The sequence below is a fragment of the Vulpes lagopus genome, chromosome X, assembly GCF_018345385.1.
Source record: "Vulpes lagopus strain Blue_001 chromosome X, ASM1834538v1, whole genome shotgun sequence".
Taxonomy (NCBI): Eukaryota; Metazoa; Chordata; class Mammalia; order Carnivora; family Canidae; genus Vulpes; species Vulpes lagopus.
Genome location: NC_054848.1, coordinates 60,105,032 through 60,131,815, shown reverse-complemented (window position 1 = coordinate 60,131,815; position 26,784 = coordinate 60,105,032). Strand labels below are relative to the sequence as shown.

The window sequence follows — 26,784 nt, the reverse complement described above, 5'->3', positions numbered from 1 at the left end:
CTGAGTGAAATGAGTCAGTCGGAGAAGGACAAACATTGTATGTTCTCATTCATTTGGTGAATATAAATAATAGTGAAAGGGAATAGAAGGGAAGGGAGAAGAAATGGGTAGGAAATATCAGAAAGGGAGACAGAACATAGACTCCTAACTCTGGGAAATGAACTAGGGGTGGTGGAAGGGGAGGACGGTGGGGGATGGGGTGAATGGGTGATGGGCACTGAGGGGGGCACTTGATGGGATGAGCACTGGGTGTTATTCTGTATGTTGGCAAATTGAACACCAATAAAAAATAAATTTATTATTAAAAAAACAAAAAGATATATGCAATGCTATGTTTATTGTAGCATTATTTATAATAACCAAGATATGGAAGCTGCCAAAGTGTCCACTGATAGATGAATGGATAAAGGATATATAAATACAATGGAACATTATGCAGCCTTAAAAAAAGAATGAACTCTTGCCATTTGCAATGATGTAGATGGAGTTAGAGACTATTATGTTAAGTGAAATAAGTCGGTCAGAGAAAAACAGACCATATGATTTCACTCCTATGTGGAATTTAAGAAACAAAACAAATGAACAAGGAAAGACAGATACAAGCCAAAAACCAGGCTCTTTACTATAGAGAACAAACTGATGGTTACTAGCAGGGAGTTAGGTGGGAGTACAGATAAAATTAGGTGAAGGGGATTAGGAGTACACTTACCATGAGGAGTGCTGAGTAATGTATAGAACTATTGAATCACTACATTGTACATATGAGTCTAATATAACACTGCATGTTAACTATACTGGAACTAAAATAAAATGTTAAAAAATAAAAAATGAAAGCACTGTGAAATCCTCCCCCTTATAAAAAGATGTATGCCCAAGGATGTACATCATTATCTGTTTGTAACAAAATCTTCAAAACCACCTAAATATCCATCATTAGAGGAATGTTTAAGTAAATTATTATACATCCATACTATAGAATTCCATGTAGTAATGTGTTTTTTTTGTTTTTTGTTTTTTTTTTTAATTTTTTATTTATTTATGATAGTCACAGAGAGATAGAGAGAGAGGCAGAGACACAGGCAGAGGGAGAAGCAGGCTCCATGCACCGGGAGCCCGACGTGGGATTCAATCCCGGGTCTCCAGGATCGCGCCCTGGGCCAAAGGCAGGCGCCAAACCGCTGCGCCACCCAGGGATCCCCCATGCAGTAATGTTGAAAGAATAAAATAACTTTGTATGTTCAGGTATGGACAAAGCTCCAAAGCATATATGTTGTTATATAAAAAAAGAAAACTGCTGAGTAAACAATCTATAGAAAAAAGATGTAATTTATGTAGAAAATATCAGAATATACATTTGTATGTGAACACACATGCATACGAAATATTAGAAATAAGACTGGACAGGGAGATTGGGAGAAGGATGACTTAAACTTTTTACTTTATATCCTTCTGCATTTTTATATAAGAATGTATTCATATATTACTGTGTTATTTAGTTGAGGAGGAAGAAGGCATTTTGAAGTAGAAAAGACTAATATGAGAAAAGTTCTGTAGGTAAGGCAAATGTAGGGGGTCAGTAGCAGAAAAATATGTCAAAGTGGTGCATTAGGTGATGGTTCCACCAGTGATGTTCAGGATGGACTAGAGAGGAAAGTGCCTGGAGCTCTTGCTGTAATTTAGGCATGAGAGATTGGGTATCTGAGAGCCTGGCTTAGGCTTGCAGCACTGATAAAGAATATGAGCAACATTTCAAAGGAAATATCAACAGACACTGGTGTATGGTGTAACTGAAGTATTTCATGAATTAAGTAAATGTTTCTTTAGTTATAATAGTAACACACAAAGTCCAAAGTCCTTCCCATACAGCATGCCTACTGTTCTTTAAAGAACCAGATATCAATACTCAGTGATACAGGAAAATAATAGGTAACGTGAATCTTTAGCACTTGAAAGCAAGAAAAAAACTGTATATGACAGAAGTAGAAGTTACCACATACCCTTCACCCCAACAACTAAGTAAACCAATTACCTGAGAAGCAATAGATCTAGCTGTTTTGCTGTTGTCTCCAGTCATCAGAACTACTTCTAAGCCCATAGATTTCAAAATATGGACAGCCAATTCTGCTTCAGGCTTCACTGTATCAGCAATAGCTATTAAACCACACAGCTCATCTAAACAGGAACACCAGAAAATAAGAGTTTGGAATATGATGAAAGCAGGAATAATATTCTAACTTAAAATTTAAGAAATTAATTTTGTTAAGCAAAGTTATTCAGGCCTTAGCTTAATTCAAAATGTCTCCAAACCCACACAGGCTGTATTCCACAAAATCTGTGACAACCTCCAAATTTAGTTATGAAACTTTCACAGAATGAGGTACCGATTACTAATGAAAGCAGTAATTAGAAAATGAAAAGAGACCTCATAGGATACTAAAAGACTCATTTTCTTTCCTTTGAGAAGTATTGGTTGATACACATATCAACAGTGATAGTTCCTAGCACTGTAGTTCATTTTAAGGCAAATGACACTGAAAACTAATACTTTCTTTTTCTTTTTAAGGTGAAGGGGGTGGATTGAGACAAAACTGACATTTTATACTGGGGGAAAGAAATCACTGCAAGTAGTTATTTTAAAAACAAAAGTAAATGGTAGTTTCTGCTTCTTCCTGGACCTAAAAATGTCATAGTTAAGATACTGCCTTCATACTTAGCAAGGATTTTAAATGTTGACTAATCTCATAGCTAGAAATTTACCCAAAAAATAATTTAACAAAAGAAAACACCTAAAACCTCATATATGTTTATCATAGTGTTTTTTATAATAAAGAAATATTACAAATAGCTTAAATTTCCAACAAGGGAATGATTATGTTAGTTACAGTATATGATAAATTATGCAGAATTAAAATAAAATTAGAAAATATTTATGAATATAGTAAATAAATGAATAAAGCAAAATATAAGGGTATGTGTACAAGGGAGTTTATTTTTTTTTATATTTTATTTATTTATTCAAGAGAGACACAGAGAGAGAGAGAGGCAGAGACATAAGCAGAGAGAAAAGCAGGCTCCATGCAGAGAACCCAATGTGGGACTTGATCCCGGGACTCCAGGATCATGCCCTGGGCTGAAGGCAGGCACCAAACCGCTGAGCCACCCAGGGATACCTGTACAAGGGATTTTACATTTAAAAATTTTAAATTTTATTCAACTGTATTGAGGTAAAATTTATATGCAAAATACACCCACTTAAAAACAATATGTTTGGGCAGCCCTTTAGCGCCGCTGTCAGCCCAGGGTGTGATCCTGGAGACCCAGGACTGAGTCCCACATCGGGCTCCCTGCATGGAGCCTGCTTCTCCCTCTGCCTGTGTCTCTGCCTCTCTCTCTCTCTGTGTCTCTCATGAATAAATATATAAAATCTTTTTAAAAAACTAATATGTATACTGATATTATAATTCTATATATGTATGTATTATATATTGTATATTATACATATACAATATACATATTTGGTACATTACATTTTTGGTATCAAAAAAACTAGAAATGGAATACATGTAATTAAAACTGACATTGAGTTAGGAGGATGAAATTATAGACATTATTTTATTTTGCTATTACTTTAATGTTATGTCATTTTTAGATTCTTTTTAAAGATTTTATTTATCCATTTGAGAGAAATTGAGTGAGAGAGAGCATGAGAGGGGGTTGGGGGGGGGCAAGGAGAGGGAGAAACAGGCTCTCAGCTGAGCAGGGATCCCAACACGGGGCTCAATCCCAGTACCCTGGGATCATGACCTGAGCTGAAGGCAGATGCTTAACTGACTGAGCCACTCAGGTGCCCATGATTTTTAGGTTTTAAAAAAAACCCTTGATTAGTTTGTTTGTTTGTTTGTTTGTTTTTTTAAAGAAAACCATAGGCTAGGGAGGAAAATAACAAAGCCAGGCAAATGTAAGAGAATTCTAAGTTAATCAGTAACAATTATGTATTGCTAACATTTTTACTTTGTATTCAGGCTGCTTTTTAAAAGCCCTTAAGTTCAGATGTCTTTCAAAAATATACATAAAATAATAACTGAGAGCATATCATTGAGTCATAGCATACTTATGGAAAACCTTACCATCAACTGCCACCAATACAGCAGTCCGACCTTTTCTTTCATGTTCAGTCATGGAATCATCTACATCGTTGTTAATAACAAGACCATTTCTAATCATCCACTCCCGGTTACCAATGAGGACTCTGTACTGCTGAGCATTAAGAGTATCTGAAATAAAGTACAGAAACAACATTTAGTGAGATCACTTAATACTTATAAAAACCCTGCGAGGCACGTTCTTCCTGTCTAACCTTACTCAGTCAATATGTTGTATTTTTGGTAGACTGTAGTCCACAACAGTAATTTCCAAATTTTCAAGAAACACACTCTGCTCTTCTATGCCTTTGGGCCTTTGCACATTTTGCTTTGTCTCCACCTGGAATGTCCTTACCTTCCTCTCCACTTATCAAACTCCATCATATTCTTCAACAGCCAGTTCAAATGTTACTTTCTTGGTGAAGCTTTCCCTTTGATCTTCCACACAACTGAATTAAATTAAAAATATTTGCTATGCCTCAGTAGCTGAATATGGTTGGATGAAAACATACAACCATACTGATATCTAATTTTAAACATGTGACCACTAACTTTACACAAGCCCTTAGAGTTGTCTGGCAATTTTACACTTCTCTAGTCCATTCATTCTCCATTCCTTCTAAAGGGCTATTTTATATCTTCCCTCCTCTAACCCTCATATATGGCCAGATGATGAATCGGCTTCCTACTTCAAAAAGAACTAAAAAGCAATCAAGAGAACTTCTGCAAGCTCTCACTGCCACATCTTTTTTTAAAATTTAAATTCAATTTGCCAACATATACTATAACACCCAGTGTTCATCCATCAAGTGCTCGCCTCAGTGCCTGTCACCCAGTTAGGTCATCCCCCCACCCACCTCCCTTTCTGCAACCCTTTGTTTCCCAGAGTTAGGAGTCTCTCATGGTTTGTCTCCCTCTCTAATTTTTCCCACTCAGTTCCCCTCCTTTCCCTTACAATCCCTTTCACTATTTCTTCTAAACAACTACCTATGCCTATGTACACACAAATGTAGCTTCCCTTCTGTTATTATAAACTGCCCTTGCTCCTACTTAAGGCCAACTTCTCCACTTATGCACTAGACCTCTTTCCTTTGCTTATTCTAGAACATTTCTCCAATAATTTTCTTTTTCTACTGCATAATCACATTTTCTATCTTTGTTGCACATAGTCCTATCTTTAAAAAAAACTCTCTTGATCTTACTTACCTCTTTACTACTGCCCTAATTTTCTGCTTCTGTACTGCAGAACTTGGAAGCGTTGTCTCTATTGACTATCTCCAATTCATATATTCCCATTCTCTTGTGAACCCACTCCAATAAAGCTTTTGTCACACAAGGGACTCCTAACTCTGGGAGGTGAACTGGGGGTGGTGGAAGGGGAGGTGGGTGGGGGGTGAGAGTGACTGGGTGACGGGCGCTGAGGTGGGCACTTGACGGGATGAGCACTGGGTGTTGTTCTATATGTTGGCAAACTGAACACCAATAAAAAATAAATTTATAAAAAAACAAAAACAAAATAAAATCCAAAAAGGCCACCAAAAAAAAAAAAAGCTTTTGTCTCTACTACTCCAAAGAATTGTTCACACAGTGTACCAGTGATCTTCACTTTCATAAATCTAATGGCTAATTCCTGTTCCTCATCTTACTTGCCCTATTAGCAGCATTTAACACAGTTGATCACTCCCTCCTTCCTGAAATACTTTCTTTCCTTGGCTTCCAGCACATTCTTATGAGTTACCTTCTCATTCACCACTTTTTCCATCTTCTTTGCTGATCTCCCTGACCTATTAACCTATCATATTGTAGGACTCAATCCTTTTTTTAAAAAGATTTTATTTATTTATTCATGAGAGATACACAGAGAGAGAGAGAAGCAGAGACACAGGCAGAGGGAGAAGCAGGCTTCATGCAGGGAGCCTGATGTGGGACTTGATCCCAGGACGCTAAAATCATACCCCGGGCCAAAGGCAGGCGCTAAACCGCTGTGTAGGACTCAATCCTTAAATCATTTTCCCTCCTTCTTCTATCTATCTACTCTCACTCCTTGGTGATCTTATCCAGTCTCATTGCTTTAAATATAAGCTATACCAGCTTTGTCCAACAGAATTTGGAAATGTTCTTTTTCTACTCTTTAATACAGTAGCCATTAACAACATGTGGCTATTGAGCAGTGAAATGTGGCTAGTATGACTGAAGGGCTGAATTTTAAATCAAAAAAAAATTTAAGTTTATTTATGTATTTATTTTATGTAATCTGTACACTCAACATGGGACCCAGACTCATGACCCCAAGATCAAGAGTCACATACTCCTCTGACTGAGCCAACCAGACAACCCTGAATTTTAAATTAAATACAAATAATTTAAGTTTAAATAGTCATATACAATGAATGGCTATCATATTGGATGACACAGATCTATAAGTGGATTACTCCCAAATCTACATCTCCAACCTACTCTGTTTCACTGAACTCCAGACTTGTATACCCAACTGCCTAGTTGTTATTTCCATTTATATGGCACCTCCAATTGAATATCTAGTAGGCACTCAAATTTAACATGTAAAAAACTGATCTCCTGATCAGTTCTCATCAATATTGTCCTTTCTTTAAAAAAAAAGATTTTTAAAATTTATTTATTCATTAGAGACACAGAGAGAGAGAGAGGGGCAGAGAGACACAGGCAGAGGGAGAAGCAGACTGCATGCAGGGAGCCCGATGTTGGACTCGATCCCAGGACTCCAGAATCATGCCCTTAGCCAAAGGCAGGCGCTCAACCGCTGAGCCACCCAGAGATCCCCAATATTGCCCTTCCAATGGTCTTCCCCATTTTATTTAAATGGTAACTTCATCCTTCTAAATTGTTAGGCCACAAACCTTGACATAATTCTTGACTCATGTTTCTCTCACACCTCATATCCAATGTTAGAAAATCTGTCAGCTAGCTCTCCCTTCAAAACTCATTCATATTTTGATCACTTCTTATGACCTCTACTATTAACACATTGGCCCAAAACACTCTTATCTTTCACCTGGATTATGGCAACAGCCTACTAACTCATCTCCCTGCTTCTGCCCTTCCCCTTATTCCTCCAACCATGTATTTTTATCAGAGCATCCAGGGTAATACTTTTGAAACATTAAGTTGGATTCTGTCACTCCTATACACAAAACTCTCCAATGACTTCCCATCTCAAGGGCAAAAGCCAAAATTCTTTCAATGTCCTTACATAATCTAGTGCTGTACTGCTCTCTAACCTCATCTCTTACCCAGTTCCCACTCATTGACTCTGCTCTAGGCACAGTGTTCTCCTTGTTGTTCCTCAAACTAGTCAAGCACCCTGGACTTTGGTATTTAACATCCCTCCTACCTGGAATGTTCTTGTCACAGATACTCACATAGGTTTCTCCTTCCCCCTTCTCAGGTTTTTGCTCCAGCACCAACATCTCAATGAGGCCTACCCTGATCATCCTATATAAAATGGGACACAATACTCACAGCATTCCCTATTCCCTACTTTACCTTCCTTTATTTTCCTCTACACTACTATCTCTGTCAGACATATTATATTTTCTTATCTGTTTGCTCACTGTTTTGTGTTATCCCACCAGAAATACAAGTTCCAAAAGATAGTCACTTTGTCTATTCTGCTTAGCTGATTATTTAGTGTCTTGAACAGTGTTTAACAAAAGGTGTCAAATGAACAAAATTACTATGTGTCAGTATGCTTGATGCTGGAACTTCACAGACAAATAATAAAATATAGTTGGGTAGAATAAAGCAGGTAAATAAAGTATTATCATGCTAAAAACAGAGAGTAAGTACAATTGTGATTTAAAAAGAAGAGCAAATATCTCTACCTATACATGTCAGTCAGCAAAGGCTTCACTGAAGAAAGAGGTGAGCTGAATCTTGAAGGATGAAAATAAGTTCATGAGGTAGATGCCACTGTAGGAAAGGACATTATCCAGAGAAAACAGTAAATTAAATGATCTAATAGGCATGAAATGACATAATGTAAAAAGGAACTGTAAGTAATTCCATATAAATGGAACACAGAATGCATGGAGGTCAGTGGAAAAAGACAAAATGGGTGGTGCAGGGAGTTAGGAGACATAGCATGGGGAACAGACCTAGAACAAAGTCCAGAGAGACTGGTCTTTGTCCCACAGGAGACAACCAGCAAAGCCAGGATCCCTAACAGAACTGCATTGATAGGGTTTAGGATACATACAAATCTCCAAAACAAAAATTTTCTGAGGGGTAGGCATAACTTTCATTACATTCCTCCAAAGGTTCATTATTCAAAAAATAAGTTATAAAACACTATAATAAAAGATATCAGTCAGAAAGTTATATAATCATATTTGCAGGTTAGCAAAATCACTCAAGCATAAATGGGTAGGGAGGTGCTATAACACTCAGGTGGGTATATTATGTTTGGGGGCAGATGGACAAACCAACCAGAAATTTAGGAAAACAGGTTTTGGCTAGAGATGTGGATTTTGGAGTGGTGGTAAAAGCCTAGAGGTGGCAGAACAAGCAATAGATATGAATGAGATTGTACACAGAGTATATAAAATAAGAAAAAGACAAAGAACAAAACCCTGAGGATACCCAGTATTTGAGAGAAAGAGAAAAGAGGAATTAGAGGAGGATTGGAAGCAACAGCCAGGTAAGTGACAGGATAATTTAGAGAAAGAATGGTCATGAAATTAAGAGAAGAAAGAACTTTAGGAAGAAAGAAATGGTCAATAGTTCTCAAATGCCTTAGGCATTTGAGCTCATGCAAGATGTGGACTTGAGAAGAAACCACTGGAGTAAGTATTGAATAAGGTCATCAATGCACTTAGAAAACGTAGTTTCAGTAGTATGGATGGGGCAGAAGACAGGCTGTGCAATGAATAAGTGAATTAAGTAAACCTAGACTACTCCTTCTAGTAGCTTAGATATAAAGGAAAATTAAGAGGATACAATCTAGACAGGATTACACTGATATTGATGGAAGAAATGTTTATATGTTTAGGAGAAGGAGCTAGCACAGAATTGGAAAACAAAGAAGCAAGGGGATGTAACAGAATAAGGTCCCTGAATAATCAAGAGAGGGTGGGATCTAGAGCAAAGAGGAGGGATACCTCTTCCCCTGAAAAAGGAATCATTCTGAGCAAAAAGTTCAAAGAACAAATGTCTGAGAACCTTAATTTTCTATGTGAAAAATAAACTTGATAATTTGCTTAGGGAACTAAGGAGAAGGTCACAGTATCTCGTGCAAGATATAAAAGGTTTAGAGTAGCTGTGATGAGAAATAAAAGAAAGATAGCTGAACTAATATGGAAGATCAGCTAAGACTAGCATTTGTCACCCTATGGTACAATCAAGGAGCACAGTTGGGAAATATTCTTGAGTAACCCAAGTGAAGTGATCAGAAGGCCTATGGTAAAATCATTTGAGAGAATGAAACCATGATGCCAATTTTTGTTTCTTATCTAACAGTTCAGGATTATAAAATTAGACATCTGTTAATATTTGTCCCATAATTGGTACTATGAAGAAAATTAGCTTACTTGAGAGCTGGGCATCAATAATCATGGAAGATGAAGTTGATGACTGTTCATTATTTGCACCAATTTGAACCAGGGATGCATTTTTAATATTATTTTCCTCTATCTTCCAGTTATCCTTATGTAGCAAGCCTTCAATATTGATGACTTTACAGCTAATACCACAGCCTGGCACAACCTGGAAATCTACGCAGGTACCCAAGGTTTCAGTGTCCAGCTCCTAACAAATAGAAACAGAAGGATTTCTTCTGCTGTTCTAATAATCCAAGATCGTCAATAGCACACTCAAAGATTACCACTGGTTAATTCTAAATGTTTAGACACATGCCACATGCCCAGTTAATTCTAAATGTTTAGAACAAAATATCAGAATTGTTTATTTTAATCCCACTCTCTAAAATGTATACCAAGTTTAGAGAAAGAAAACAGGTAAGATTTACCAATATTCTCTGCCCTTTCCAGTAGAGAATTACAAGTTAAATTTTTAATTCTATTGTCAAGTCAGATTTTCTATTCAGTACAGGGCAAAGGGTAACAAAGAACAGGGCCTTTAGTTACCAGAATGCCTCTCTAGTATGATTCTGTGTCCTTAGTAAGCCAAAGAATTTTGGTGGCCATCATTGTTTCCTGGCTCTTTATATCTTCATCCTCTCTGTTGTTTGGTTTGGGTGTAAAGAAGCCAGGTCAGTAATAGTAAATTGGTAAAAAGGAAAGAACACCAATGATAGGAATTGCCATATCATAACTGTAAAATTATGAGATCATTTACAAAGAACTTATACAAATCAATGATAAAAAGATAAATAATCCTATGAAAAAAAACAGGCAAAGGATACAAGCAGAAAGAAATTCAAATAGCCATTGAAAAGATGCTCAGCCTATTTACATAATTATGTAAATGCAAAGCAAACCACCAATGAGTAAATATTTTTTATTTATTAAATTGGAAAAAATAAAGTAAGAATGTGGGGAAATGAGCACTAATAACTTTTGGTGAAAGTATAAACTGGTACAACCCTTCATGTGGGTATCGGTAATATTTGCTATGTGGGCATTGGTCGTATTCATCAGAATTTAACTGCATGTATCCTTTGATCTAGCAATTGCACTGATATGCATTTAACATAAAGATAAACTTGCAAAAGCTGACAAGAACATTAACTGTACATTATAAAAGACAAAAAACCAATCATACAGTAGAATACAATATAGCCATTAAACATAATGAGGCAGATCTATATGTCCTAATATGGAAAAATCATTCAATAAAATAAAACAAGGTACCAAAGATTGGTCACAGTGTGACCTTTCTACATAAAGTCTAAAAAGTAATAAATGCATATATTTTCAGATATGCATTAAAAATGGTTAACAAATGCACACTTTTGGGACTATACTAAAATTTACTGAATTATACAATTTACAATGAACTTTATAGTATGTGAATTGTATCTCAATAAAGCTGCATAGTTATGGTCTGGAAGCAGATTATCCTCTTTCTGACATTGTGACAGAAGGTCAATTGTAGCCTAATGCTATGTCACAATGCCTACATCATTCATCTCATTTAAACTCATCACTCGGGCATTTTACCATCTCACATCATCCTAAGAAGGATTAGTATAGTACAAAAAGTAATTTTGAGGGAGAGAGAGAGAGAGACTACATTCACATAACTTTTATTACTGTATGTTGTTATAATTATTCTATTTTATTATTAGTTATTCTTATTAATCTCTTACTGTGACTAATTTATAAATTAAACTTTATCATAAGTATGTATGTATAGGAGGAAACACAGTATATTTGGGGTTCAGCACTCTGCAGTTTCAAGCATCCAATTGGCTCCTGGATTCCCTGTAGATAAGGGGAGACCACTGCATTTTATCTTATTTTATTTTTTAAAGATTTTTATTTATTTATTCATGAGAGACAATAGAGAGAGGGAGAGAAGCAGAGACACAGGCAGAGGGAGAAGCAGGCTCCATGCAAGGAGCCCGATGTGGGACTTGATCCTGGGACTCCAGGCTCACGCCCCAGGCTGAAGGCAGGCACTAAACTGCTGAGCCACCCAGGGATCCCAAGACCACTGTATTTTAAAAGACTGCTAATGAATTAACACTTGCTAAACTTTGGAAAGAAGAATTATGAAAGAGGGCAGGGAATGAGGCTTTCCTTTTTCATTATGCAACTCTCTGAACTCTCTGAATTTTCCTACCATAAATAGGCACTATATTTTAATTTTTTAGTCAACAGGGGTCATCTGTGTGATAAAATTATAGTTAATTTCCTTTTCCATCTTTATAGTCTTCTGTATGAAGAAACTAACACATATTATAAAATAAAATGAGAAAATAGAAGTCTTTCTAACCTCCTACCAACTATATATGTAAATCATAGTCAAACACCAGTTTAGATTTGGTCTGTATAATTTTTGTAGAGGACAACTACACTAATAAATAAAGGAAAAATTGTACCTGTTTGCAGTATTTGGTTATGGCTGCTCCTAGAGGGTGTTCACTATTACTTTCAGCAGTCCCCACGATGGCCAGGATCTTATTGCGTGATATTCTGTTACTTTCCACTAGAATCTTTACTTGATTCACTACTGGGGTTCCATGGGTAATGGTTCCAGTCTTATCAAATACCACTACCTTCACCTGTAAGAAAATTAAAATACACTGTACCTATATGACTTAATATCACTTTCCCAAAAATAAGAAAAAGGTTTATTTTACCATATGAATATTTTGTTTCTTAATAAATTGACCTTTCACTTAATTGGAGTTGAACTGTCTTTGAGTGAGCAAAAGTAATGGAGAATAAGGAAAAAAAAATACTCTTATTTATATCTAATAACCCTCCCTTGCAAATGTTTAACCATACTGTGAATATATGTTAAACAACTAGAATTGTTAATTGTTGACTATTAGTAAGTAAAGAAGAGATGACTCTGCCTCCAGGGAAAGAGAAAGGCTTTCAATACTAACCAGTTCCAGAACTGGAGTGGAAATCTGGGCAATAGGCATATGATTATAAAAGAAAGGTAACTTTGAGCACCAAATAAGACCTGCTGGTTTGCTATGACTTTATTGGGTCTAGAGGAGAAGCCTGGTCTGAGAAGAGACAGCTCAGTGAACCCATGAGGGCAACTGAGCCCAGACTTCCTTAAAAGGAAGAATCTGGAATTAGAGAACACAGTCACTCCACAGTAAATTTGGAATATGAACCTTGAAAACTGAATAGCTTGAGGAAGCAGGATGAAAAGAGAAAGAACAACTAAATACAAAGCATAAATCTGAACATAAGAAGAAATAGCTATAAAGAGTATTATGGAAATAGCTGAGGAAACTGGAATATGGACTAAAGGTTAGATAACAGTATTATACCAATGTCAACTTCTTGATTTTGATCTCTATATTATGATTATGTAAGAGAATATCCTTGTTCTTAGGAAAGGAGCCTGACATCTGCAGTAAACGGAATACAAGAGTTCTTTATACTGTTCTTTCAATTCTTAAGTTTGAAATTATATCAAAGTAAATAAAAAATCACTATAAAAACTAACAGCTTGTATTCACTGGTTATATGAGGTTCCAAGTCTGTTGTAAGCTGTGTTCTGTGTTTACTACATGCATCTGTATATAGTTTATATCCTCATAATAAGAACATATTAGAAGGAATACGGTTTTAGTTGAAGTCAAGCAGCTTTGATTGAAATTGTTGTGGAAATCCTAATATGAGAGAGATGAGGGATAAGATTATATTTCTGACGTCATAGCTGCAAACTGTCAGCTAGTGGCAAAGGGAAAGAAACTACAATGTTACTACTATAAGCACTACCTTACCTTGAAGAACACAAGCAAAGACTTGCATTTTTCCTGGGCAAATATGCCTTCTATCATCCTTATCTAAAGACATTTTTAATCTAAGCTGGAATAGGACTCCCAAGTTTTTCACATCAGGGTCTGCTCTAAGAAAGAAGACCTGTAGTAGTTTTAGAGATCTTACAGAACTAAGACCAATCCAGAACAGAACCAAAAAAACACCTTTCCTACCTCAACCCTCAAGACAGTCCCAGAAGCAGCTCATGGGACCATGAGAAGAAGCTTCTGGACCATGTGGAAATAATTTTAGATTCTGTTTCTCAAAAGGGGTTCTACTGCCAGTTTGGATGGAACAGTTCTGGAGACTATCTTACCTTATGAGCCATCTCCAATGGCTCGCCACCTTTGATTAGTATGCCATTTTGAGCGCCTACTCCTGTACCCACCATCACAGCAGTTGGAGTGGCTAGTCCCAGTGAACAGGGGCATGCAATGCACAGAACTGTGATAGACGCTTGGAAAGCAAAGCGTATTATCGTTTCTGTTCGGGAGATACTTCTGTTATATCCCTTTAGAAGAAAGGCATGAATTTTGGTTATTGATCTAGAGCTGTATAAAACAAAAGGAACAAAGCTTAACTCTATTTAAATAAAACCACATTTTTCAAGTCACACATAACCTACTTAGCTGCCAACATATACGTTTCAGTAACTAGTAAGAAAACTTTTTTTCTTGTAGGAATATAAGAAATTGTGACATTACTGGTAAACAAGTCATAGTCCTAAAATTAAAAATTCAATTTTGCTGATTCCTGAGTTACAAACTACACAGTTAATCTAAAGAACATGAAAACACCTGGGTGACTCAGTGGTTGAGCGTCTGCCTCAGCTAGGGCATGATCCCAGATTCCTGTTACAAACTACACAGTTAATCTAAAGAACATGAAAACACCTGGGTGACTCAGTGGTTGAGCGTCTGCCTTCAGCTAAGGGCATGATCCCAGATTCCTGGGATCGAGTCCCGCATTGGACTCCCTGGAGGGAGCCTGCTTCTCCCTTTGCCTGTGTCTATGCCTCTGTGTGTGTGTGTCTCATTAATAAATAAAATATTTTTTAAAAATCTAAAGAACATGGGCAACCCCGGTGGCTCAGCGGTGTAGCACCGCCTTCAGCCCAGGGCCTAATCCTGGAGACCCGGGATCGAGTCCCACGTCGGGCTCCCTGCATGGAGCCTGCTTCTCCCTCTGCCTGTGTCTCTGCCTCTCTCTCCCTGTCTCTCTCTGTGTCTCTCATGAATAAATAAATAAAATCTTTAAAAAAATCTAAAGAACATGAAAGTCACCTTTTCCCCTCTATATTGAGAATAATTGCTTTTATTAGAGATTTTCAAAAATAGCTGCAAACATGGGACCTAATTCTTAGCAAATCTGATCCTGAACAAAAAGAATTCTGAATCTCTACATACTAAGACCATAAATCTGCCTTTCACACTATACTTTAAAGACAATGGAAAAATCGCCCAACATGCAAAGGAAGCTTAATCCTATTTCAGTAAAATTTTCTTGAACATAACAGTGTGAACTGAATATATCAGGTAGTATAGCTCTTAGTGACATTGAATATTTGCTTGTGTGAGTAAATACAATTGACAGCATTAGGGGAAATCTCCTAGACCCCCTTGAACTCATGAGAAAAATTCCTAAGGGATACACATTCCAAAATACTCAGCAATCTTCTTGTTCAATGTGTAATTAACCAATATGAATCATTTAAAAAATTATACTAATGAGCATATATCATGAAGTAGACATGTAGTTTTTATTATTCAACCTGTTCTATTTCTTTTTTACATTCAAAACCACAGTAATAGTATAATAGGAAATCCATTTGGAAATATTCACAATCTGGTCACTGAGAAATGGGAAAAGTTCCACCCTGCATTACAGCCAACCCACTGTGTTTGAGGAGCCAGAAGCACAGGTGAGATTAGAAGTCACCTGCCCCAACAAAGCCCCATTCCATAGCTCTGTGAGTTTTTATCCCAAGCTTCAACAACCAGAGGGAACAGTGAGAACTGTTAACTAAAATACTGGCATAGGTAAGGGTTTGGCTAAAGGCCCTGAAGAGCCTAAGTACCAAGAAGAGAAAGGGAGATCAAGTAACATATGAAAAGGGGAAGAGACAGTAACTATCATGGGGCCCAATTTCCATTAAAAAAAATAGCAGGAAACTAGATGATTTGTGGAGGTGTCTGTCATCTGTGGCAAGAGTAAATCCCTCCACCTCATCTAACTCTCTGAAATGTTCCAGAGTTAGAAGTCTTCAGTTTGTTTTTTATTCCCTTAAAAGAAAGACCTCTTCTCTCCCACCACTCCCGTCCATTGCCCCCAAGAAGCCACATGTCCTGATCTCACACTCTTCTTTCCGATTTCCACTGTCTGTGTCGAGAGTGAGATAGAGTCCCTCCTCCCTGAACCCAAGATTTAAGGAGTTCTTCCCCAACGCACCAACAAGGAAAAGTAGCCAGATGAGACGGAACACTAAAGTTTTGGAAAAAAGCACAGATGCAATTCCACAAAGTAGAGGCAGTGGTATTTATACACAGAGACAGGTTTAACACATTCTATCCAAAAAGGGGCTGTAGGAAGCTGTGGTCATAAAAACAAGCTGTGGTCATCAAAACAGTGTGGTACTGGCACAAAAACAGACACATAGATCAATAATAGAATCCAGAATCCAGAAGTGGACCCTGAACTTTATGGTCAACTAACATTCGATAAAGGAGGAAAGACTATCCATTGGAAGAAAGACAGTCTCTTCAATAAATGATGCTGGGAAAATTGGACATCCACATGCAGAAGAATGAAACTAGACCACTCTCTTGCACCATACACAAAGATAAACTCAAAATGGATGAAAGATCTCAATGTGAGACAAAATTCCATCAAAATCCTAGAGGAGGGATCCCTGGGTGGCGCAGCGGTTTGGCGCCTGCCTTTGGCCCAGGGCGCGATCCTGGAGACCCGGGATCGAATCCCACATCAGGCTCCCGGTGCATGGAGCCTGCTTCTCCCTCTGCCTGTGTCTCTGCCTCTCTCTCTCTCTCTGTGACTATCATAAATAAATTTAAAAAAAAAAATTAAAAAAAAAAAAAAAAAAAAAATCCTAGAGGAGACACAGGCAACACCCACTTTGAACTCGGCCACAGTAACTTCTTGCAAGATACATCCACGAAGGCAAAAGAAACAAAAGCAAAAATGAACTATTGGGACTTCATCAAGATAAGAAGCTTTTGCACAGCAAAGGATACAGTCAACAAAACTAAAAGACAACCTACAGAATGGGAGAAGATATTTGCAAATGACCTATCAGATAGGGGGCTAGTTTCCAAGATCTATAAAGAACATATTAAACTCAACACCAAAGAAACAAACAATCCAATCATGAAATGGGCAAAAGACATGAAGGGAAATCTCACAGAGGAAGACATAGACATGGCCAACATGCACAGGAGAAAATGCTCTGCATCACTTGCCATCAGGGAAATACAAATCAAAACCACAATGAGATACCATCTCACACCAGTGAGAATGGTGAACATTAACAAGGCAGGATACCACAAATGTTGGAGAGGATTAGGAGAAAAGGGAACCCTCTTACACTGTTGGTGGGAATGTGAAATAGTGCAGCCACTCTGGAAGACTGTGTGGAGGTTCCTCAAAGAGTTAAAAATAGACCTGCCCTACGACCCAGCAATTGCACTGCTGGGATTTACCCCAAAGATGCAGATGCAATGAAATGCCGGGACACCTGCACCCTGATGTTTCTAGCAGCAATGTCCACAATAGCCAAACTGTGAAAGGAGCCTCGGTGTCCATCGAAAGATGAATGGATAAAGAAGATGTGGTTTATGTATACAATGGAATATTACTCAGCCATTAGAAACGACAAATACCCACCATTTGCTTCAACGTGGATGGAACTGGAGGGTATTATGCTGAGTGAAATAAGTCAATCGGAGAAGGACAAACATTATATGTTCTCATTCATTTGGGGAATATAAATAATAGTGAAAGGGAATAGAAGGGAAGGGAGAAGAAATGGGTAGGACATATCAGAAAGGGAGACAGAACATAAAGACTCCTAACTCTGGGAAACGAACTAGGGGTGGTGGAAGGGGAGGAGGGCAGGGGGTAGGGGTGAATGGGTGACGGGCACTGAGGGGGGCACTTGACGGGATGAGCACTAGGTGTTATTCTGTATGTTGGCAAATTGAACAATAAAAAATAAATTTATTATTAAAAAATATATTTTAAAAAGGGGCTGTAGGAACATAGAGGAAACAAGCTACTGATAAACTACTTCCAACTAGAGCAAAGTAACGGTGCATATAAATTCATACTCTCTTAAGTGCAGGCTACACTGCACATTTACTCATACTATCTCAAACATATGGACCCCTAAAAGGGTACTTGACCTAATACAGTGGAAGTGTGGTAATAAGGGTAACATTACATGGTAATGGATGAACAAGCATATGGTGATGCTAAAGCAACAACATACATCAACAAGATAATAATTGTTCAGGAAAAATCCTTTTCCATTGCTGAGGTTACAAATTCAAAGTTACCTATGAACATTCTCCTCTGAAGTCTTTATTTTCTTTAACATTTTTTTCTTAAGATTTTTATTTATTCATTCATGAAAGACACACACAGAGAGAGAGGCAAGAAACACAGGCAGAGGGAGAAGCAGGCTCCTCGCAAGGAGCCTGATGTGGGACTCGATCCCTCATCTCCAGGATCACACCCTAGGCTGAAGGCGTCACTAAACCGCTGAGCCACCCGGGATGCCCCCTCTGAATTCTTTTAAAGCTATGGCTTAAAACAAAATAAAAATCCATATCAATAAGAGAAAGGATAAAAATCATGCAATCATTTCAATAGATGCAGAAAAAGCATTTGACAAAGTACAACAATCCATTCATGATAAAAACACTCAACAAAGTAGATTTGAAGAGAATATAGCTAACATAATAAGGGCCATTTATGAAAAACCCATAGTTAACATCATCCTAGAGAAAAACAGAGAGCTTTTCCTCTAAGGTTGGAAACAGAACAAAGATGTCCACCCTAACCATTTTTATTCAACATAGTACTAGAAGTCCTAGCCACAGCAATCAGACAGCAATAATCAAAAATAAATAAAAGGCAAAATCTAAATCAGTAAGAAGTAAAACTTTCACTCTTTGCATATTACATGATATTATATATAGAAAACCTGAAAGGTTCCACCAAAAAAACTAAGTTCAGTAAAGTAGCAGGATACAAAAATCAATCTACAGAAATCTGTTGCATTTGGATACACCAATAATGAAGCAGGAGAAAGAGAAATTAAGAAAATAATCCCATTTATAATTTCACCTTAATAATAAGATACCTGGGGATCCCTGGGTGGCTCAGGGGATCCCTGGGTGGCTCAGTGGTTTAGTGCCTGCCTTTGGCCCAGGGCGCGATCCTGGAGTCCTGGGATCGAGTTCCACGTCAGGCTCCCTGCATGGAGCCTGCTTCTCCCTCTGCCTGTGTCTCTGCCTCTCTCTCTCTCTCTCTCTCTCTCTCCCTCTCTCTCTCTATCATGAATAAATAAATAAATACATTTTAAGAAAAGAACTGCTTTAAAAAAAATAATAAGTGGATACCTAGGAATAAATCTAACTAAAGAAACGAAAGGCCTGTACTACGAAAACTAAAATACTGATGAAAAAAATTGAAGATGACACAAAGAAATGGAAAAATATGCCATGCTCATGGAATAGAAAAACAAATATTATTAAAATGTCTATACTGCCTTGGGCACCTGGATGGCTCAGTTGGTTGGGTGGCTAACTCTTGATTTCAGCTCAGGTCATGACCTCAGGGTCCTGGGATCAAGCCCTGTGTTGAGCTCCATGTTCAGCAGGGAATTTGCTTGAGGATTCTCTTTCTCTCCCTCTGCCCCTCCCTCAGCTCATGCTTGCTCTCTCTGTCTTGAAAATAAATCTTTTAAAAAAGTCTATACTACCCAAAGCAATATAAACATTTAATGTAATCCTTATCAAAATACCAACAGCAGGGACACCTGGGTGGCTCAGTGGTTGAGCATCTGCCTTTGGCCCAGGGCACGATCCTGAAGACCCAGGATAGAGTTCCGCGTTGGGCTCCCTGCATGAGGTCTGCTTCTCCCTCTGGCTGTGTCTCTGCCTCTCTCTCTCTCTCTCTCTCTCTCTCATGAATAAACAAAATCTTTAAAAAAATACCAACAGCATTTTTCACAGAACTAGAACAATCCTAAAATTTATATAGACCCACAAAAGCAATCTTGAAAGAACAAAGCAAAGCTGCAGGTGTCACAATTCCAGACTTCAAGTTATATTACAAAGCTATAGGAATGAAAACAATTATAATAATGGCATAAAAATACATAGGACAATAGAACAGAATAGAAAACCCAGAAATAAACCCACAATTATATGGTCAATCAATCTTCAACAAAGTAGGAAAAAATATCCAATGGGAAAAAGACAGTCTCTTAACAAATGGTATTGGAAAAACTGGACAACTACATGGACAATGAGGAAACTAGACCACTTTCTTACACCATACAAATAAATAAATTCAAAATGGGCAAAAGACCTAAATATGAGACAGGAAACTATCAAAATCCTAGATGACAACACCGGCAGCAACCTTTTTGATCTCGGCTGCAGCAACTTCTTGCTAGATATGTCTCCAAAGGCAATGGAAATAAAAGCAAAAATGAACTATTGGGACTTCATCAAGATACAAAGCTTCTGCACAGCACAGGAAACAGTCAACAAAACTAAAAGGCAACCTATGGAATGGAAGAAGATATTTGCAAACAACATACTGATGAAGGGTTAGTATCCAAATTATATAAAGAACTTATACTCAACACCTCAAAAAATCCGGTCAAGAAATAAGCAGAAGACATGAACAGACATTTCTCCAAAGAAGATATCCAGATGGCCAACAGACGCATGAAAAGATGCTCAACATCACTCATCAACAGGGAAATGCAAATCAAAACCACGACGATATATCACCTCATACCTGTCAGAATGGCTAAAATCAACAACACAAGATATAACAGGTATTTGTGAGTTTGTGGGAAAAAAAGAACCCCTCTTATACCATTGGTGAGAACTGGTGCAGTGACTCTGGAAAACAGTATGGAAGTTCCTAAAAAGTTAAAAACAGAACTACCCTTCAATCCAGCATACTACTGAGTATTTACACAAATAATACAAAAACACTAATTCAAAGGAATACATGCACCCCTATGTTTATGGCAGCATTATTTATAATAGCCAAGGTGGAATATTACTCAGCCATAAAAAAGAATAAAATCTTGCCATTTGCAACCACATGGATGGAGTTAGACAGTATGATGGTAAGCAAAATAAGTCAGTCAGAAAAAGACAAATACCATATAATTTCACTCATAGGTAGAATTTAAGAACTAAAACAAAGAGTAAAAAAACTAGAGAGAGAGAGAGAAAGAGAGAGACAGACAGACAGACAAACCAAGAAATAGACTCTTAACTACGGAGAATAAAGTAACAGTTACCAGAGGGGAGGTGATGGAGGGATGAGTTAAATAAGTGACAGGGAGTAAGGAGTTAATTTGTCATGATGAGCACTGGGTGATATATGGAATTACTGAAACATTGTATTGTACACCTGAAACTAATATAACACTGTATGTTAACTAGCTGGAATTAAAATTAAAACTTTCAAAAAATAAAAATCAACAGCTAAAATTTCCTAAAAACCAAAATTTGCTTGCTCATTGGGAAGGCTCCCTCACCAGATGGCTGGTTAGGAGTACTTTTTTTAAAAAAGAAGTGAGACTGCTACATGGGGAAAAACTTGTTTGGTTCAGTAAAGGGAGAAAGGATTTCTAGAATTAATCTTCCCTTCTCTGTACTCCATCCAAAATTAGAATCCATCAACTATCATTAATTACGATGCCTATTTTTTCTTTTGTATATTTTTATTGGAGTTCGATTTACCAACATATAGTATAACACCCAGTGCTCATCCCGTCAAGTGCCCCCCCCCAGTGCCCTTCACCCAGTCACCCCATCCCCCCATCCACCTCCCCTTCTACTACCCTTTGTTCATTTCCTGGAGTTAGGAGTCTCTCATGTTCTGTCACCTTCTCTGATATTTCCCAGTCATTTTCTTTCCTTTCCCCTTGATTCCCTTTCACTATTTTTTATATTCCCCATATGAATAAAACCACATAATGTTTGTTCTTCTTGGATTGACTTACTTTACTCAGCATAACACCCTGCAGTTCTATCCATGTTGAAGCAAATGGTGGGTATTCATCATTTCTAATGGCTGAGTAATATTTCATTGTATACATAGACCACATCTTCTTTATCCATTCATCTTTTGATGGACACTGAGGCTCCTTCCACAGTTTGGCCACTGTGGACATTGCTGCTATAAACATTGGGGTGCAGGTGTCTCAGTCTTTCATTGCATCTGTATCTTTGGGGTAAATCCCCAGCAGTGCAATTGCTGGGTCATAGGGTAGCTCTATTTTTAACTCTTTGAGGAATCTCCACACAGTTTTCCAGAGTTATTGTACCAGTTCACATTCTCACCAACAGTTAAAATGCCTATTTTAGTAATCATCCTAGATTTCAAGTAATACTGCTTATAATCTTCTACAAAGAAAGAAGTTCCAAAGGAAACCAGCAGCTTCTTAATATAGGCACATGACTTTCTAAGAAGTTAAACTTGAGTTTCCACCTGAAAGAAATTGTTAAGAGGCAACGTGCAAACCTTACACACCACATATGTATGCTTCAATAACATTTTACATTTCTCTCTAAAGTCTTGTCTTCTTATTGCACCTTGACTTTTCCAGTATCAAATCTTCTACCCTATAACCTCTCTTTATGCACTTTCCTCTAACCTCAATTTCCTTATGTTCTCATTATTTGGTAAAATTGCTTTATACTTAAAGAACTATAAATATATAAATACTTATGTAATAAAACCAGAAGATAAAATAAATAAAACTCAAGTTAATTTTCTCTCCAGAAAAAAAAAAAAAAAAAAAAAATTTTTCTCTCCAGAGCTGTATGGAAGTGAGGAAGGTGCTCTCATTTCTCATTTAATCCCTCTCTACCCTCCACACTCATGTAGATCTGCTTCCTGTTAAGTCTGGGGTAGGGGAAACTACACCTTACTCTTATACTCCTATATGTCCTTGTGAGGTAATATTAGAACCCAAGGGAGGAAAAGCTGGCAAAGCTGTCATATGTCAAGCAATCAATTCTTCTTGAAATGAAGGAATGTTCACTTGGTCTCTCCTAAACAGAAGAGAATGTCCAAGAAATAAAATGTTTAAAAAACCATTGAAGGTCCAACTAACTCCAGTATTGGGTTCCTCTGAGTGCTCATGAAGTGTGTTGAGAGAAAGAAATCAAATAGCAGCATTCAGAAACAGTCCTGGGTAACAATCTGATGAGGTTTCTCTCTCTCTGTCTCTCTGTCTCTCTCTCTCTCTCATTCATTCAGGGAGAGGTTGCTTTTTTGTGTTGGTTAGGTAGGCAGGAAGGACGCATGGCTTAGACCTTGGTGGTATAGTCTCCTTAATAGGTTGGATGCTGTTTATCTCCACAATGGGGCCTTTGTCAGCTCTACTGGCCTCTTTAACCTGCCCTTCAAAGGCTCATGTAATTTCCTCAAAAGTCCTGCTGTGGGTCTCAGGGATGGAAGACCAAGAAGATACCAAGCAAGCCAGTAAAGACAATAAAAATGAAAAATGTAGGCTCCTAAACAGAATGCAGCTGAGGGGGAAGAGTTGCCCAGTCAAAAAGTTGGAGGTCCAGTTGGAACAACCAGCCTCTGTCATTGCACCTGGATGGGGTCCCTGGTTAAAGAGTTTGGCCACAGTAAACCATGGAATGGAGCCTGGGTCCATTTCAAAAAAGTGCATGAAGACCAAGACAACTGCAATACAGACAAAGCTCTTTAAGTTATACTTGTCCTTTAATAACAATGAAATAGTCATGCGGATGGAATAAAAATCCATCCCTCCAAAACTAATCAGATGTAGAGTCTTCCTCCCTGTTCTTTCCACCAAAAACAAAGAAACTACAGTGAAGACACTATTAACCACACCCACACCAATGGCTTCCCAACACCTGCATCTTTGAAGATTCCTATTGAGTAACAGAACACAGCACAGAGAGCTGCTGGGAGAGCTGGAGCATGGTGAAAATGATGATACGCTGTCAGTAGCTGAGTACTTCTGAAGAGCTCCAGTACAGTGACCTGTTTTTCTTGTGCCATCCTAGCACTCTCATCTTTCATTTCCCCAATGTCTTCTCTGAGTCACATCCTGGGTGCCCCATGATCACTAGAAGATCTCCTTAGCACTCACCTCTCCCTGTTAATGGCCAAGAATCTAGGACATTCAGGGCAAAATGGAAGGGCTAATTTGTAGGACAGCTAGAATGATGGTGAAAGCATGGGCCAAAGCTCTTCAGTCACCAAGATGACTTTCAGAACAAAAATCTGAGCCACCAGAATCCTGGTAACAATACCCAGCCGGGGAATCCCTGGGTGGCGCAGCGGTTTGGCGCCTGCCTTTGGCCCAGGGCGCGATCCTGGAGACCCGGGATCGAGTCCCACGTTGGGCTCCCGGTGCATGGAGCCTGCTTCTCCCTCTGCCTGTGTCTCTGCCTCTTTCTCTCTCTGTGACTATCATAAATAAATAAAAATAAAAAAAAAACAATACCCAGCCGGTTAGGAATGCCAAAGGGCTCCCACTCCATCTGCTACCATAAAGCATGTAAGAGATACCTTTCCAATGCACATGGACACAAAATCTGTACAGTTATCTGAAGGAGAGGTCAATAATCTTTGACCCAGGGTCAGCATTTCAATAGACTCTCCTAACTTGGAGGAACCCATAAGGCAGGTACCAGCAACAGCCAATAGGTTGACAATAAGCACTGAATTTCACCTGCCAAAACTATTGACAAAAAGTCCATTGGAAAAGGAGTCAATCAATACTAATGGAGAAGATGGCCCAGACAACGACCAGAGGGCCACAGATAGGGACAAGACAAGGACCCTGAGTTGAGGGAGATTTCTAACCTCTCTTCCAAAGAATTGAGAAACTCCTTTATGACTGTCTCAGGAACACTGATGACTCCAAAGTTGTAGACAAACTAGAAAGAGTCTATTGTATCAATGGAGATAGCAAAGATCAGAAGTGCTATGACCTTCTGTGTCTCCAAGGGCCCTGATTTAATTTTTTTCCCATCTTCAATAAATACCTAGGAATGAGATCCCAGAGACACATCTTCTAGACAATAATATCTTCAAAATGTCCTTCCTGGCAGCAAGTTTTTCTTCAGGTCCCCAGTAAGGCTCTACATATCACTCTCACTCCCCTGATCCTAATTGTTTTATCTATCTATCTATCTATCTATCTATCTATCTATCTATCATCTATCTACCTATCTATCTATATCTGTCTATCTATCTATTTTTCTACTTGTTCTTTAATTAACAAATAACATGAAGCAGTGTATATCACGGCATTTTTAAAAATAAAGAAACACAACAGACTTTCTTAGTAATGGCTTTATGATGCTATGTTCTTTTTTAAATATTTTATTCATTTATTCATGAGACACACAGAGAGAGACACACACACAGGCAGAGGGAGAAGCAGGCTTCATGCAAGGAGCCCGATGTGGGACTCAATCCTGGGACTCCAGGATCACACTCTGAGCCAAAGGCAGATGCCCAAACACTGAGGCACCCAGGCGTCCCTATGGTGCTAGGTTCTTACAAAGTTCTCAAATACTTAAACTTAATGTTCACCTAAGAGGTATTTATCTGTATAGAAACAGCTGGAAGATACTCTCATAGACATGAAAGCTTATGCTCTTTTTTTAAAGATTTTATCCATTTATTCATGAGAGACACACACACACACAGAGAGAGAGAGAGAGAGAGACAGAGACAGAGACAGAGACAGAGAGACAGGCAGAGGGAAAGCAGGCTCCACACTAGGAGCCCGATGTGGGACTCAATCCTGGATCCCAGGCTCACGCCCTGAGCCGAAGGCAGATGCTCAACCACTGAACCACCCAGGCATCCCACTATGCTTTAATATATGTCATATGTGCATGTTTTCACCTATACTAATTCCAATCTTGCAATTTAGGTATTACAATCTCTATATTACAAGTGACAAAACTGAGGATAACAGAAGTGACTTAAAGGTTCTATCTCTAATATCAGGCACAATCCAGGTCTACTTTAACACTTCATAACACCATACTTTAGAGAGGAACAAGCACTAACATTACATTTATAAAGCATTTAACAAATTACAAAGTGTTTCCAATATATCATCTTATTTAACTTTCACAACAACTGTAAAGTTATGCAGGATGGATATTATTAGAATCTCATTTTAGAAATGAGGAAACTGAAGCTCAGAGAGAAATTAAGTTGACCAATTCCTTGGGCAAGATGGCGGAGGAGTAGGGTCCCCAAGTCACCTGTCCCCACCAACTTACCTACATAAATTTCAAATCATCCTGAAAACCTATTAATTCAGCCGGAGCTTTAAAGAGAGAACAGCAAGAACACTACAGAGAGAAGACTTAGCGCTTCTAACAAGGTAGGAAGATGGGGAAAAAAAATAAAAAAGAATCAATTGGGGGAGGAGCCCCGCGATGAGCCGGGCTAAGGCTGGGCAGCAAAAGCCTCCCCAGACAGGAAAGCCTAGTCCCAGAGAAACAGGAACTTTAAAAATCTGCACAGATTCTTCCCAGACAGAAAGGCGCTTAGCAGGGAATTCGGCTAGAACCGCAGAGGGGCAGTGGAGCCTCCAGGTTCCCAGGGTCACTAACAGAGGAAGTGAGCCCGGGGGTACAGCGCCACAGACTGTGGGCAGAACTCAGTAAAGGGCTGGAGTGCACGCTCCGCGGGGACTCAGGAAAAGATCATGCAGTGGCTCCAGATGGAGGGGGCTGCGCCCTGCTACCGTCAGGAGCCACAGCCATGGGAGCGCAATTCCAGCAGCACAGGCCCCAGATCCCAGGGCTCCAGGGGACACAGCCCAGGATCCTGCATTCCCCCAGGACAGATGGACACGGGGAGGGCACAGGACAGCCAGGACGCTCCTGCTGCCAGGCACCCCAAGGTGT

The 26,784-nt window shown here is 38.5% G+C and overlaps 1 protein-coding gene and 1 pseudogene across 7 annotated transcripts in view; both read right to left on the bottom strand.

Moving 5' to 3' along the window:
• Positions 1-26,784, bottom strand: part of ATP7A (ATPase copper transporting alpha) — a 153,518-nt gene that overhangs the window by 15,293 nt on the left and 111,441 nt on the right. For 6 of the 7 annotated variants that reach the window (XM_041741459.1, XM_041741456.1, XM_041741455.1 and 3 more), the window contains 5 exons: positions 13,905-14,099; positions 12,181-12,363; positions 9,707-9,923; positions 4,128-4,274; positions 2,030-2,172 (listed from right to left, as the gene is read on the bottom strand). In XM_041741459.1, the coding sequence (XP_041597393.1) occupies positions 2,030-2,172; positions 4,128-4,274; positions 9,707-9,923; positions 12,181-12,363; positions 13,905-14,099 (885 nt within the window). The remainder of the gene's footprint in view (positions 1-2,029; positions 2,173-4,127; positions 4,275-9,706; positions 9,924-12,180; positions 12,364-13,904; positions 14,100-26,784) is intronic. The other variant, XM_041741458.1, reaches the window with a different exon arrangement.
• Positions 22,975-26,640, bottom strand: LOC121483029 (annotated as a pseudogene).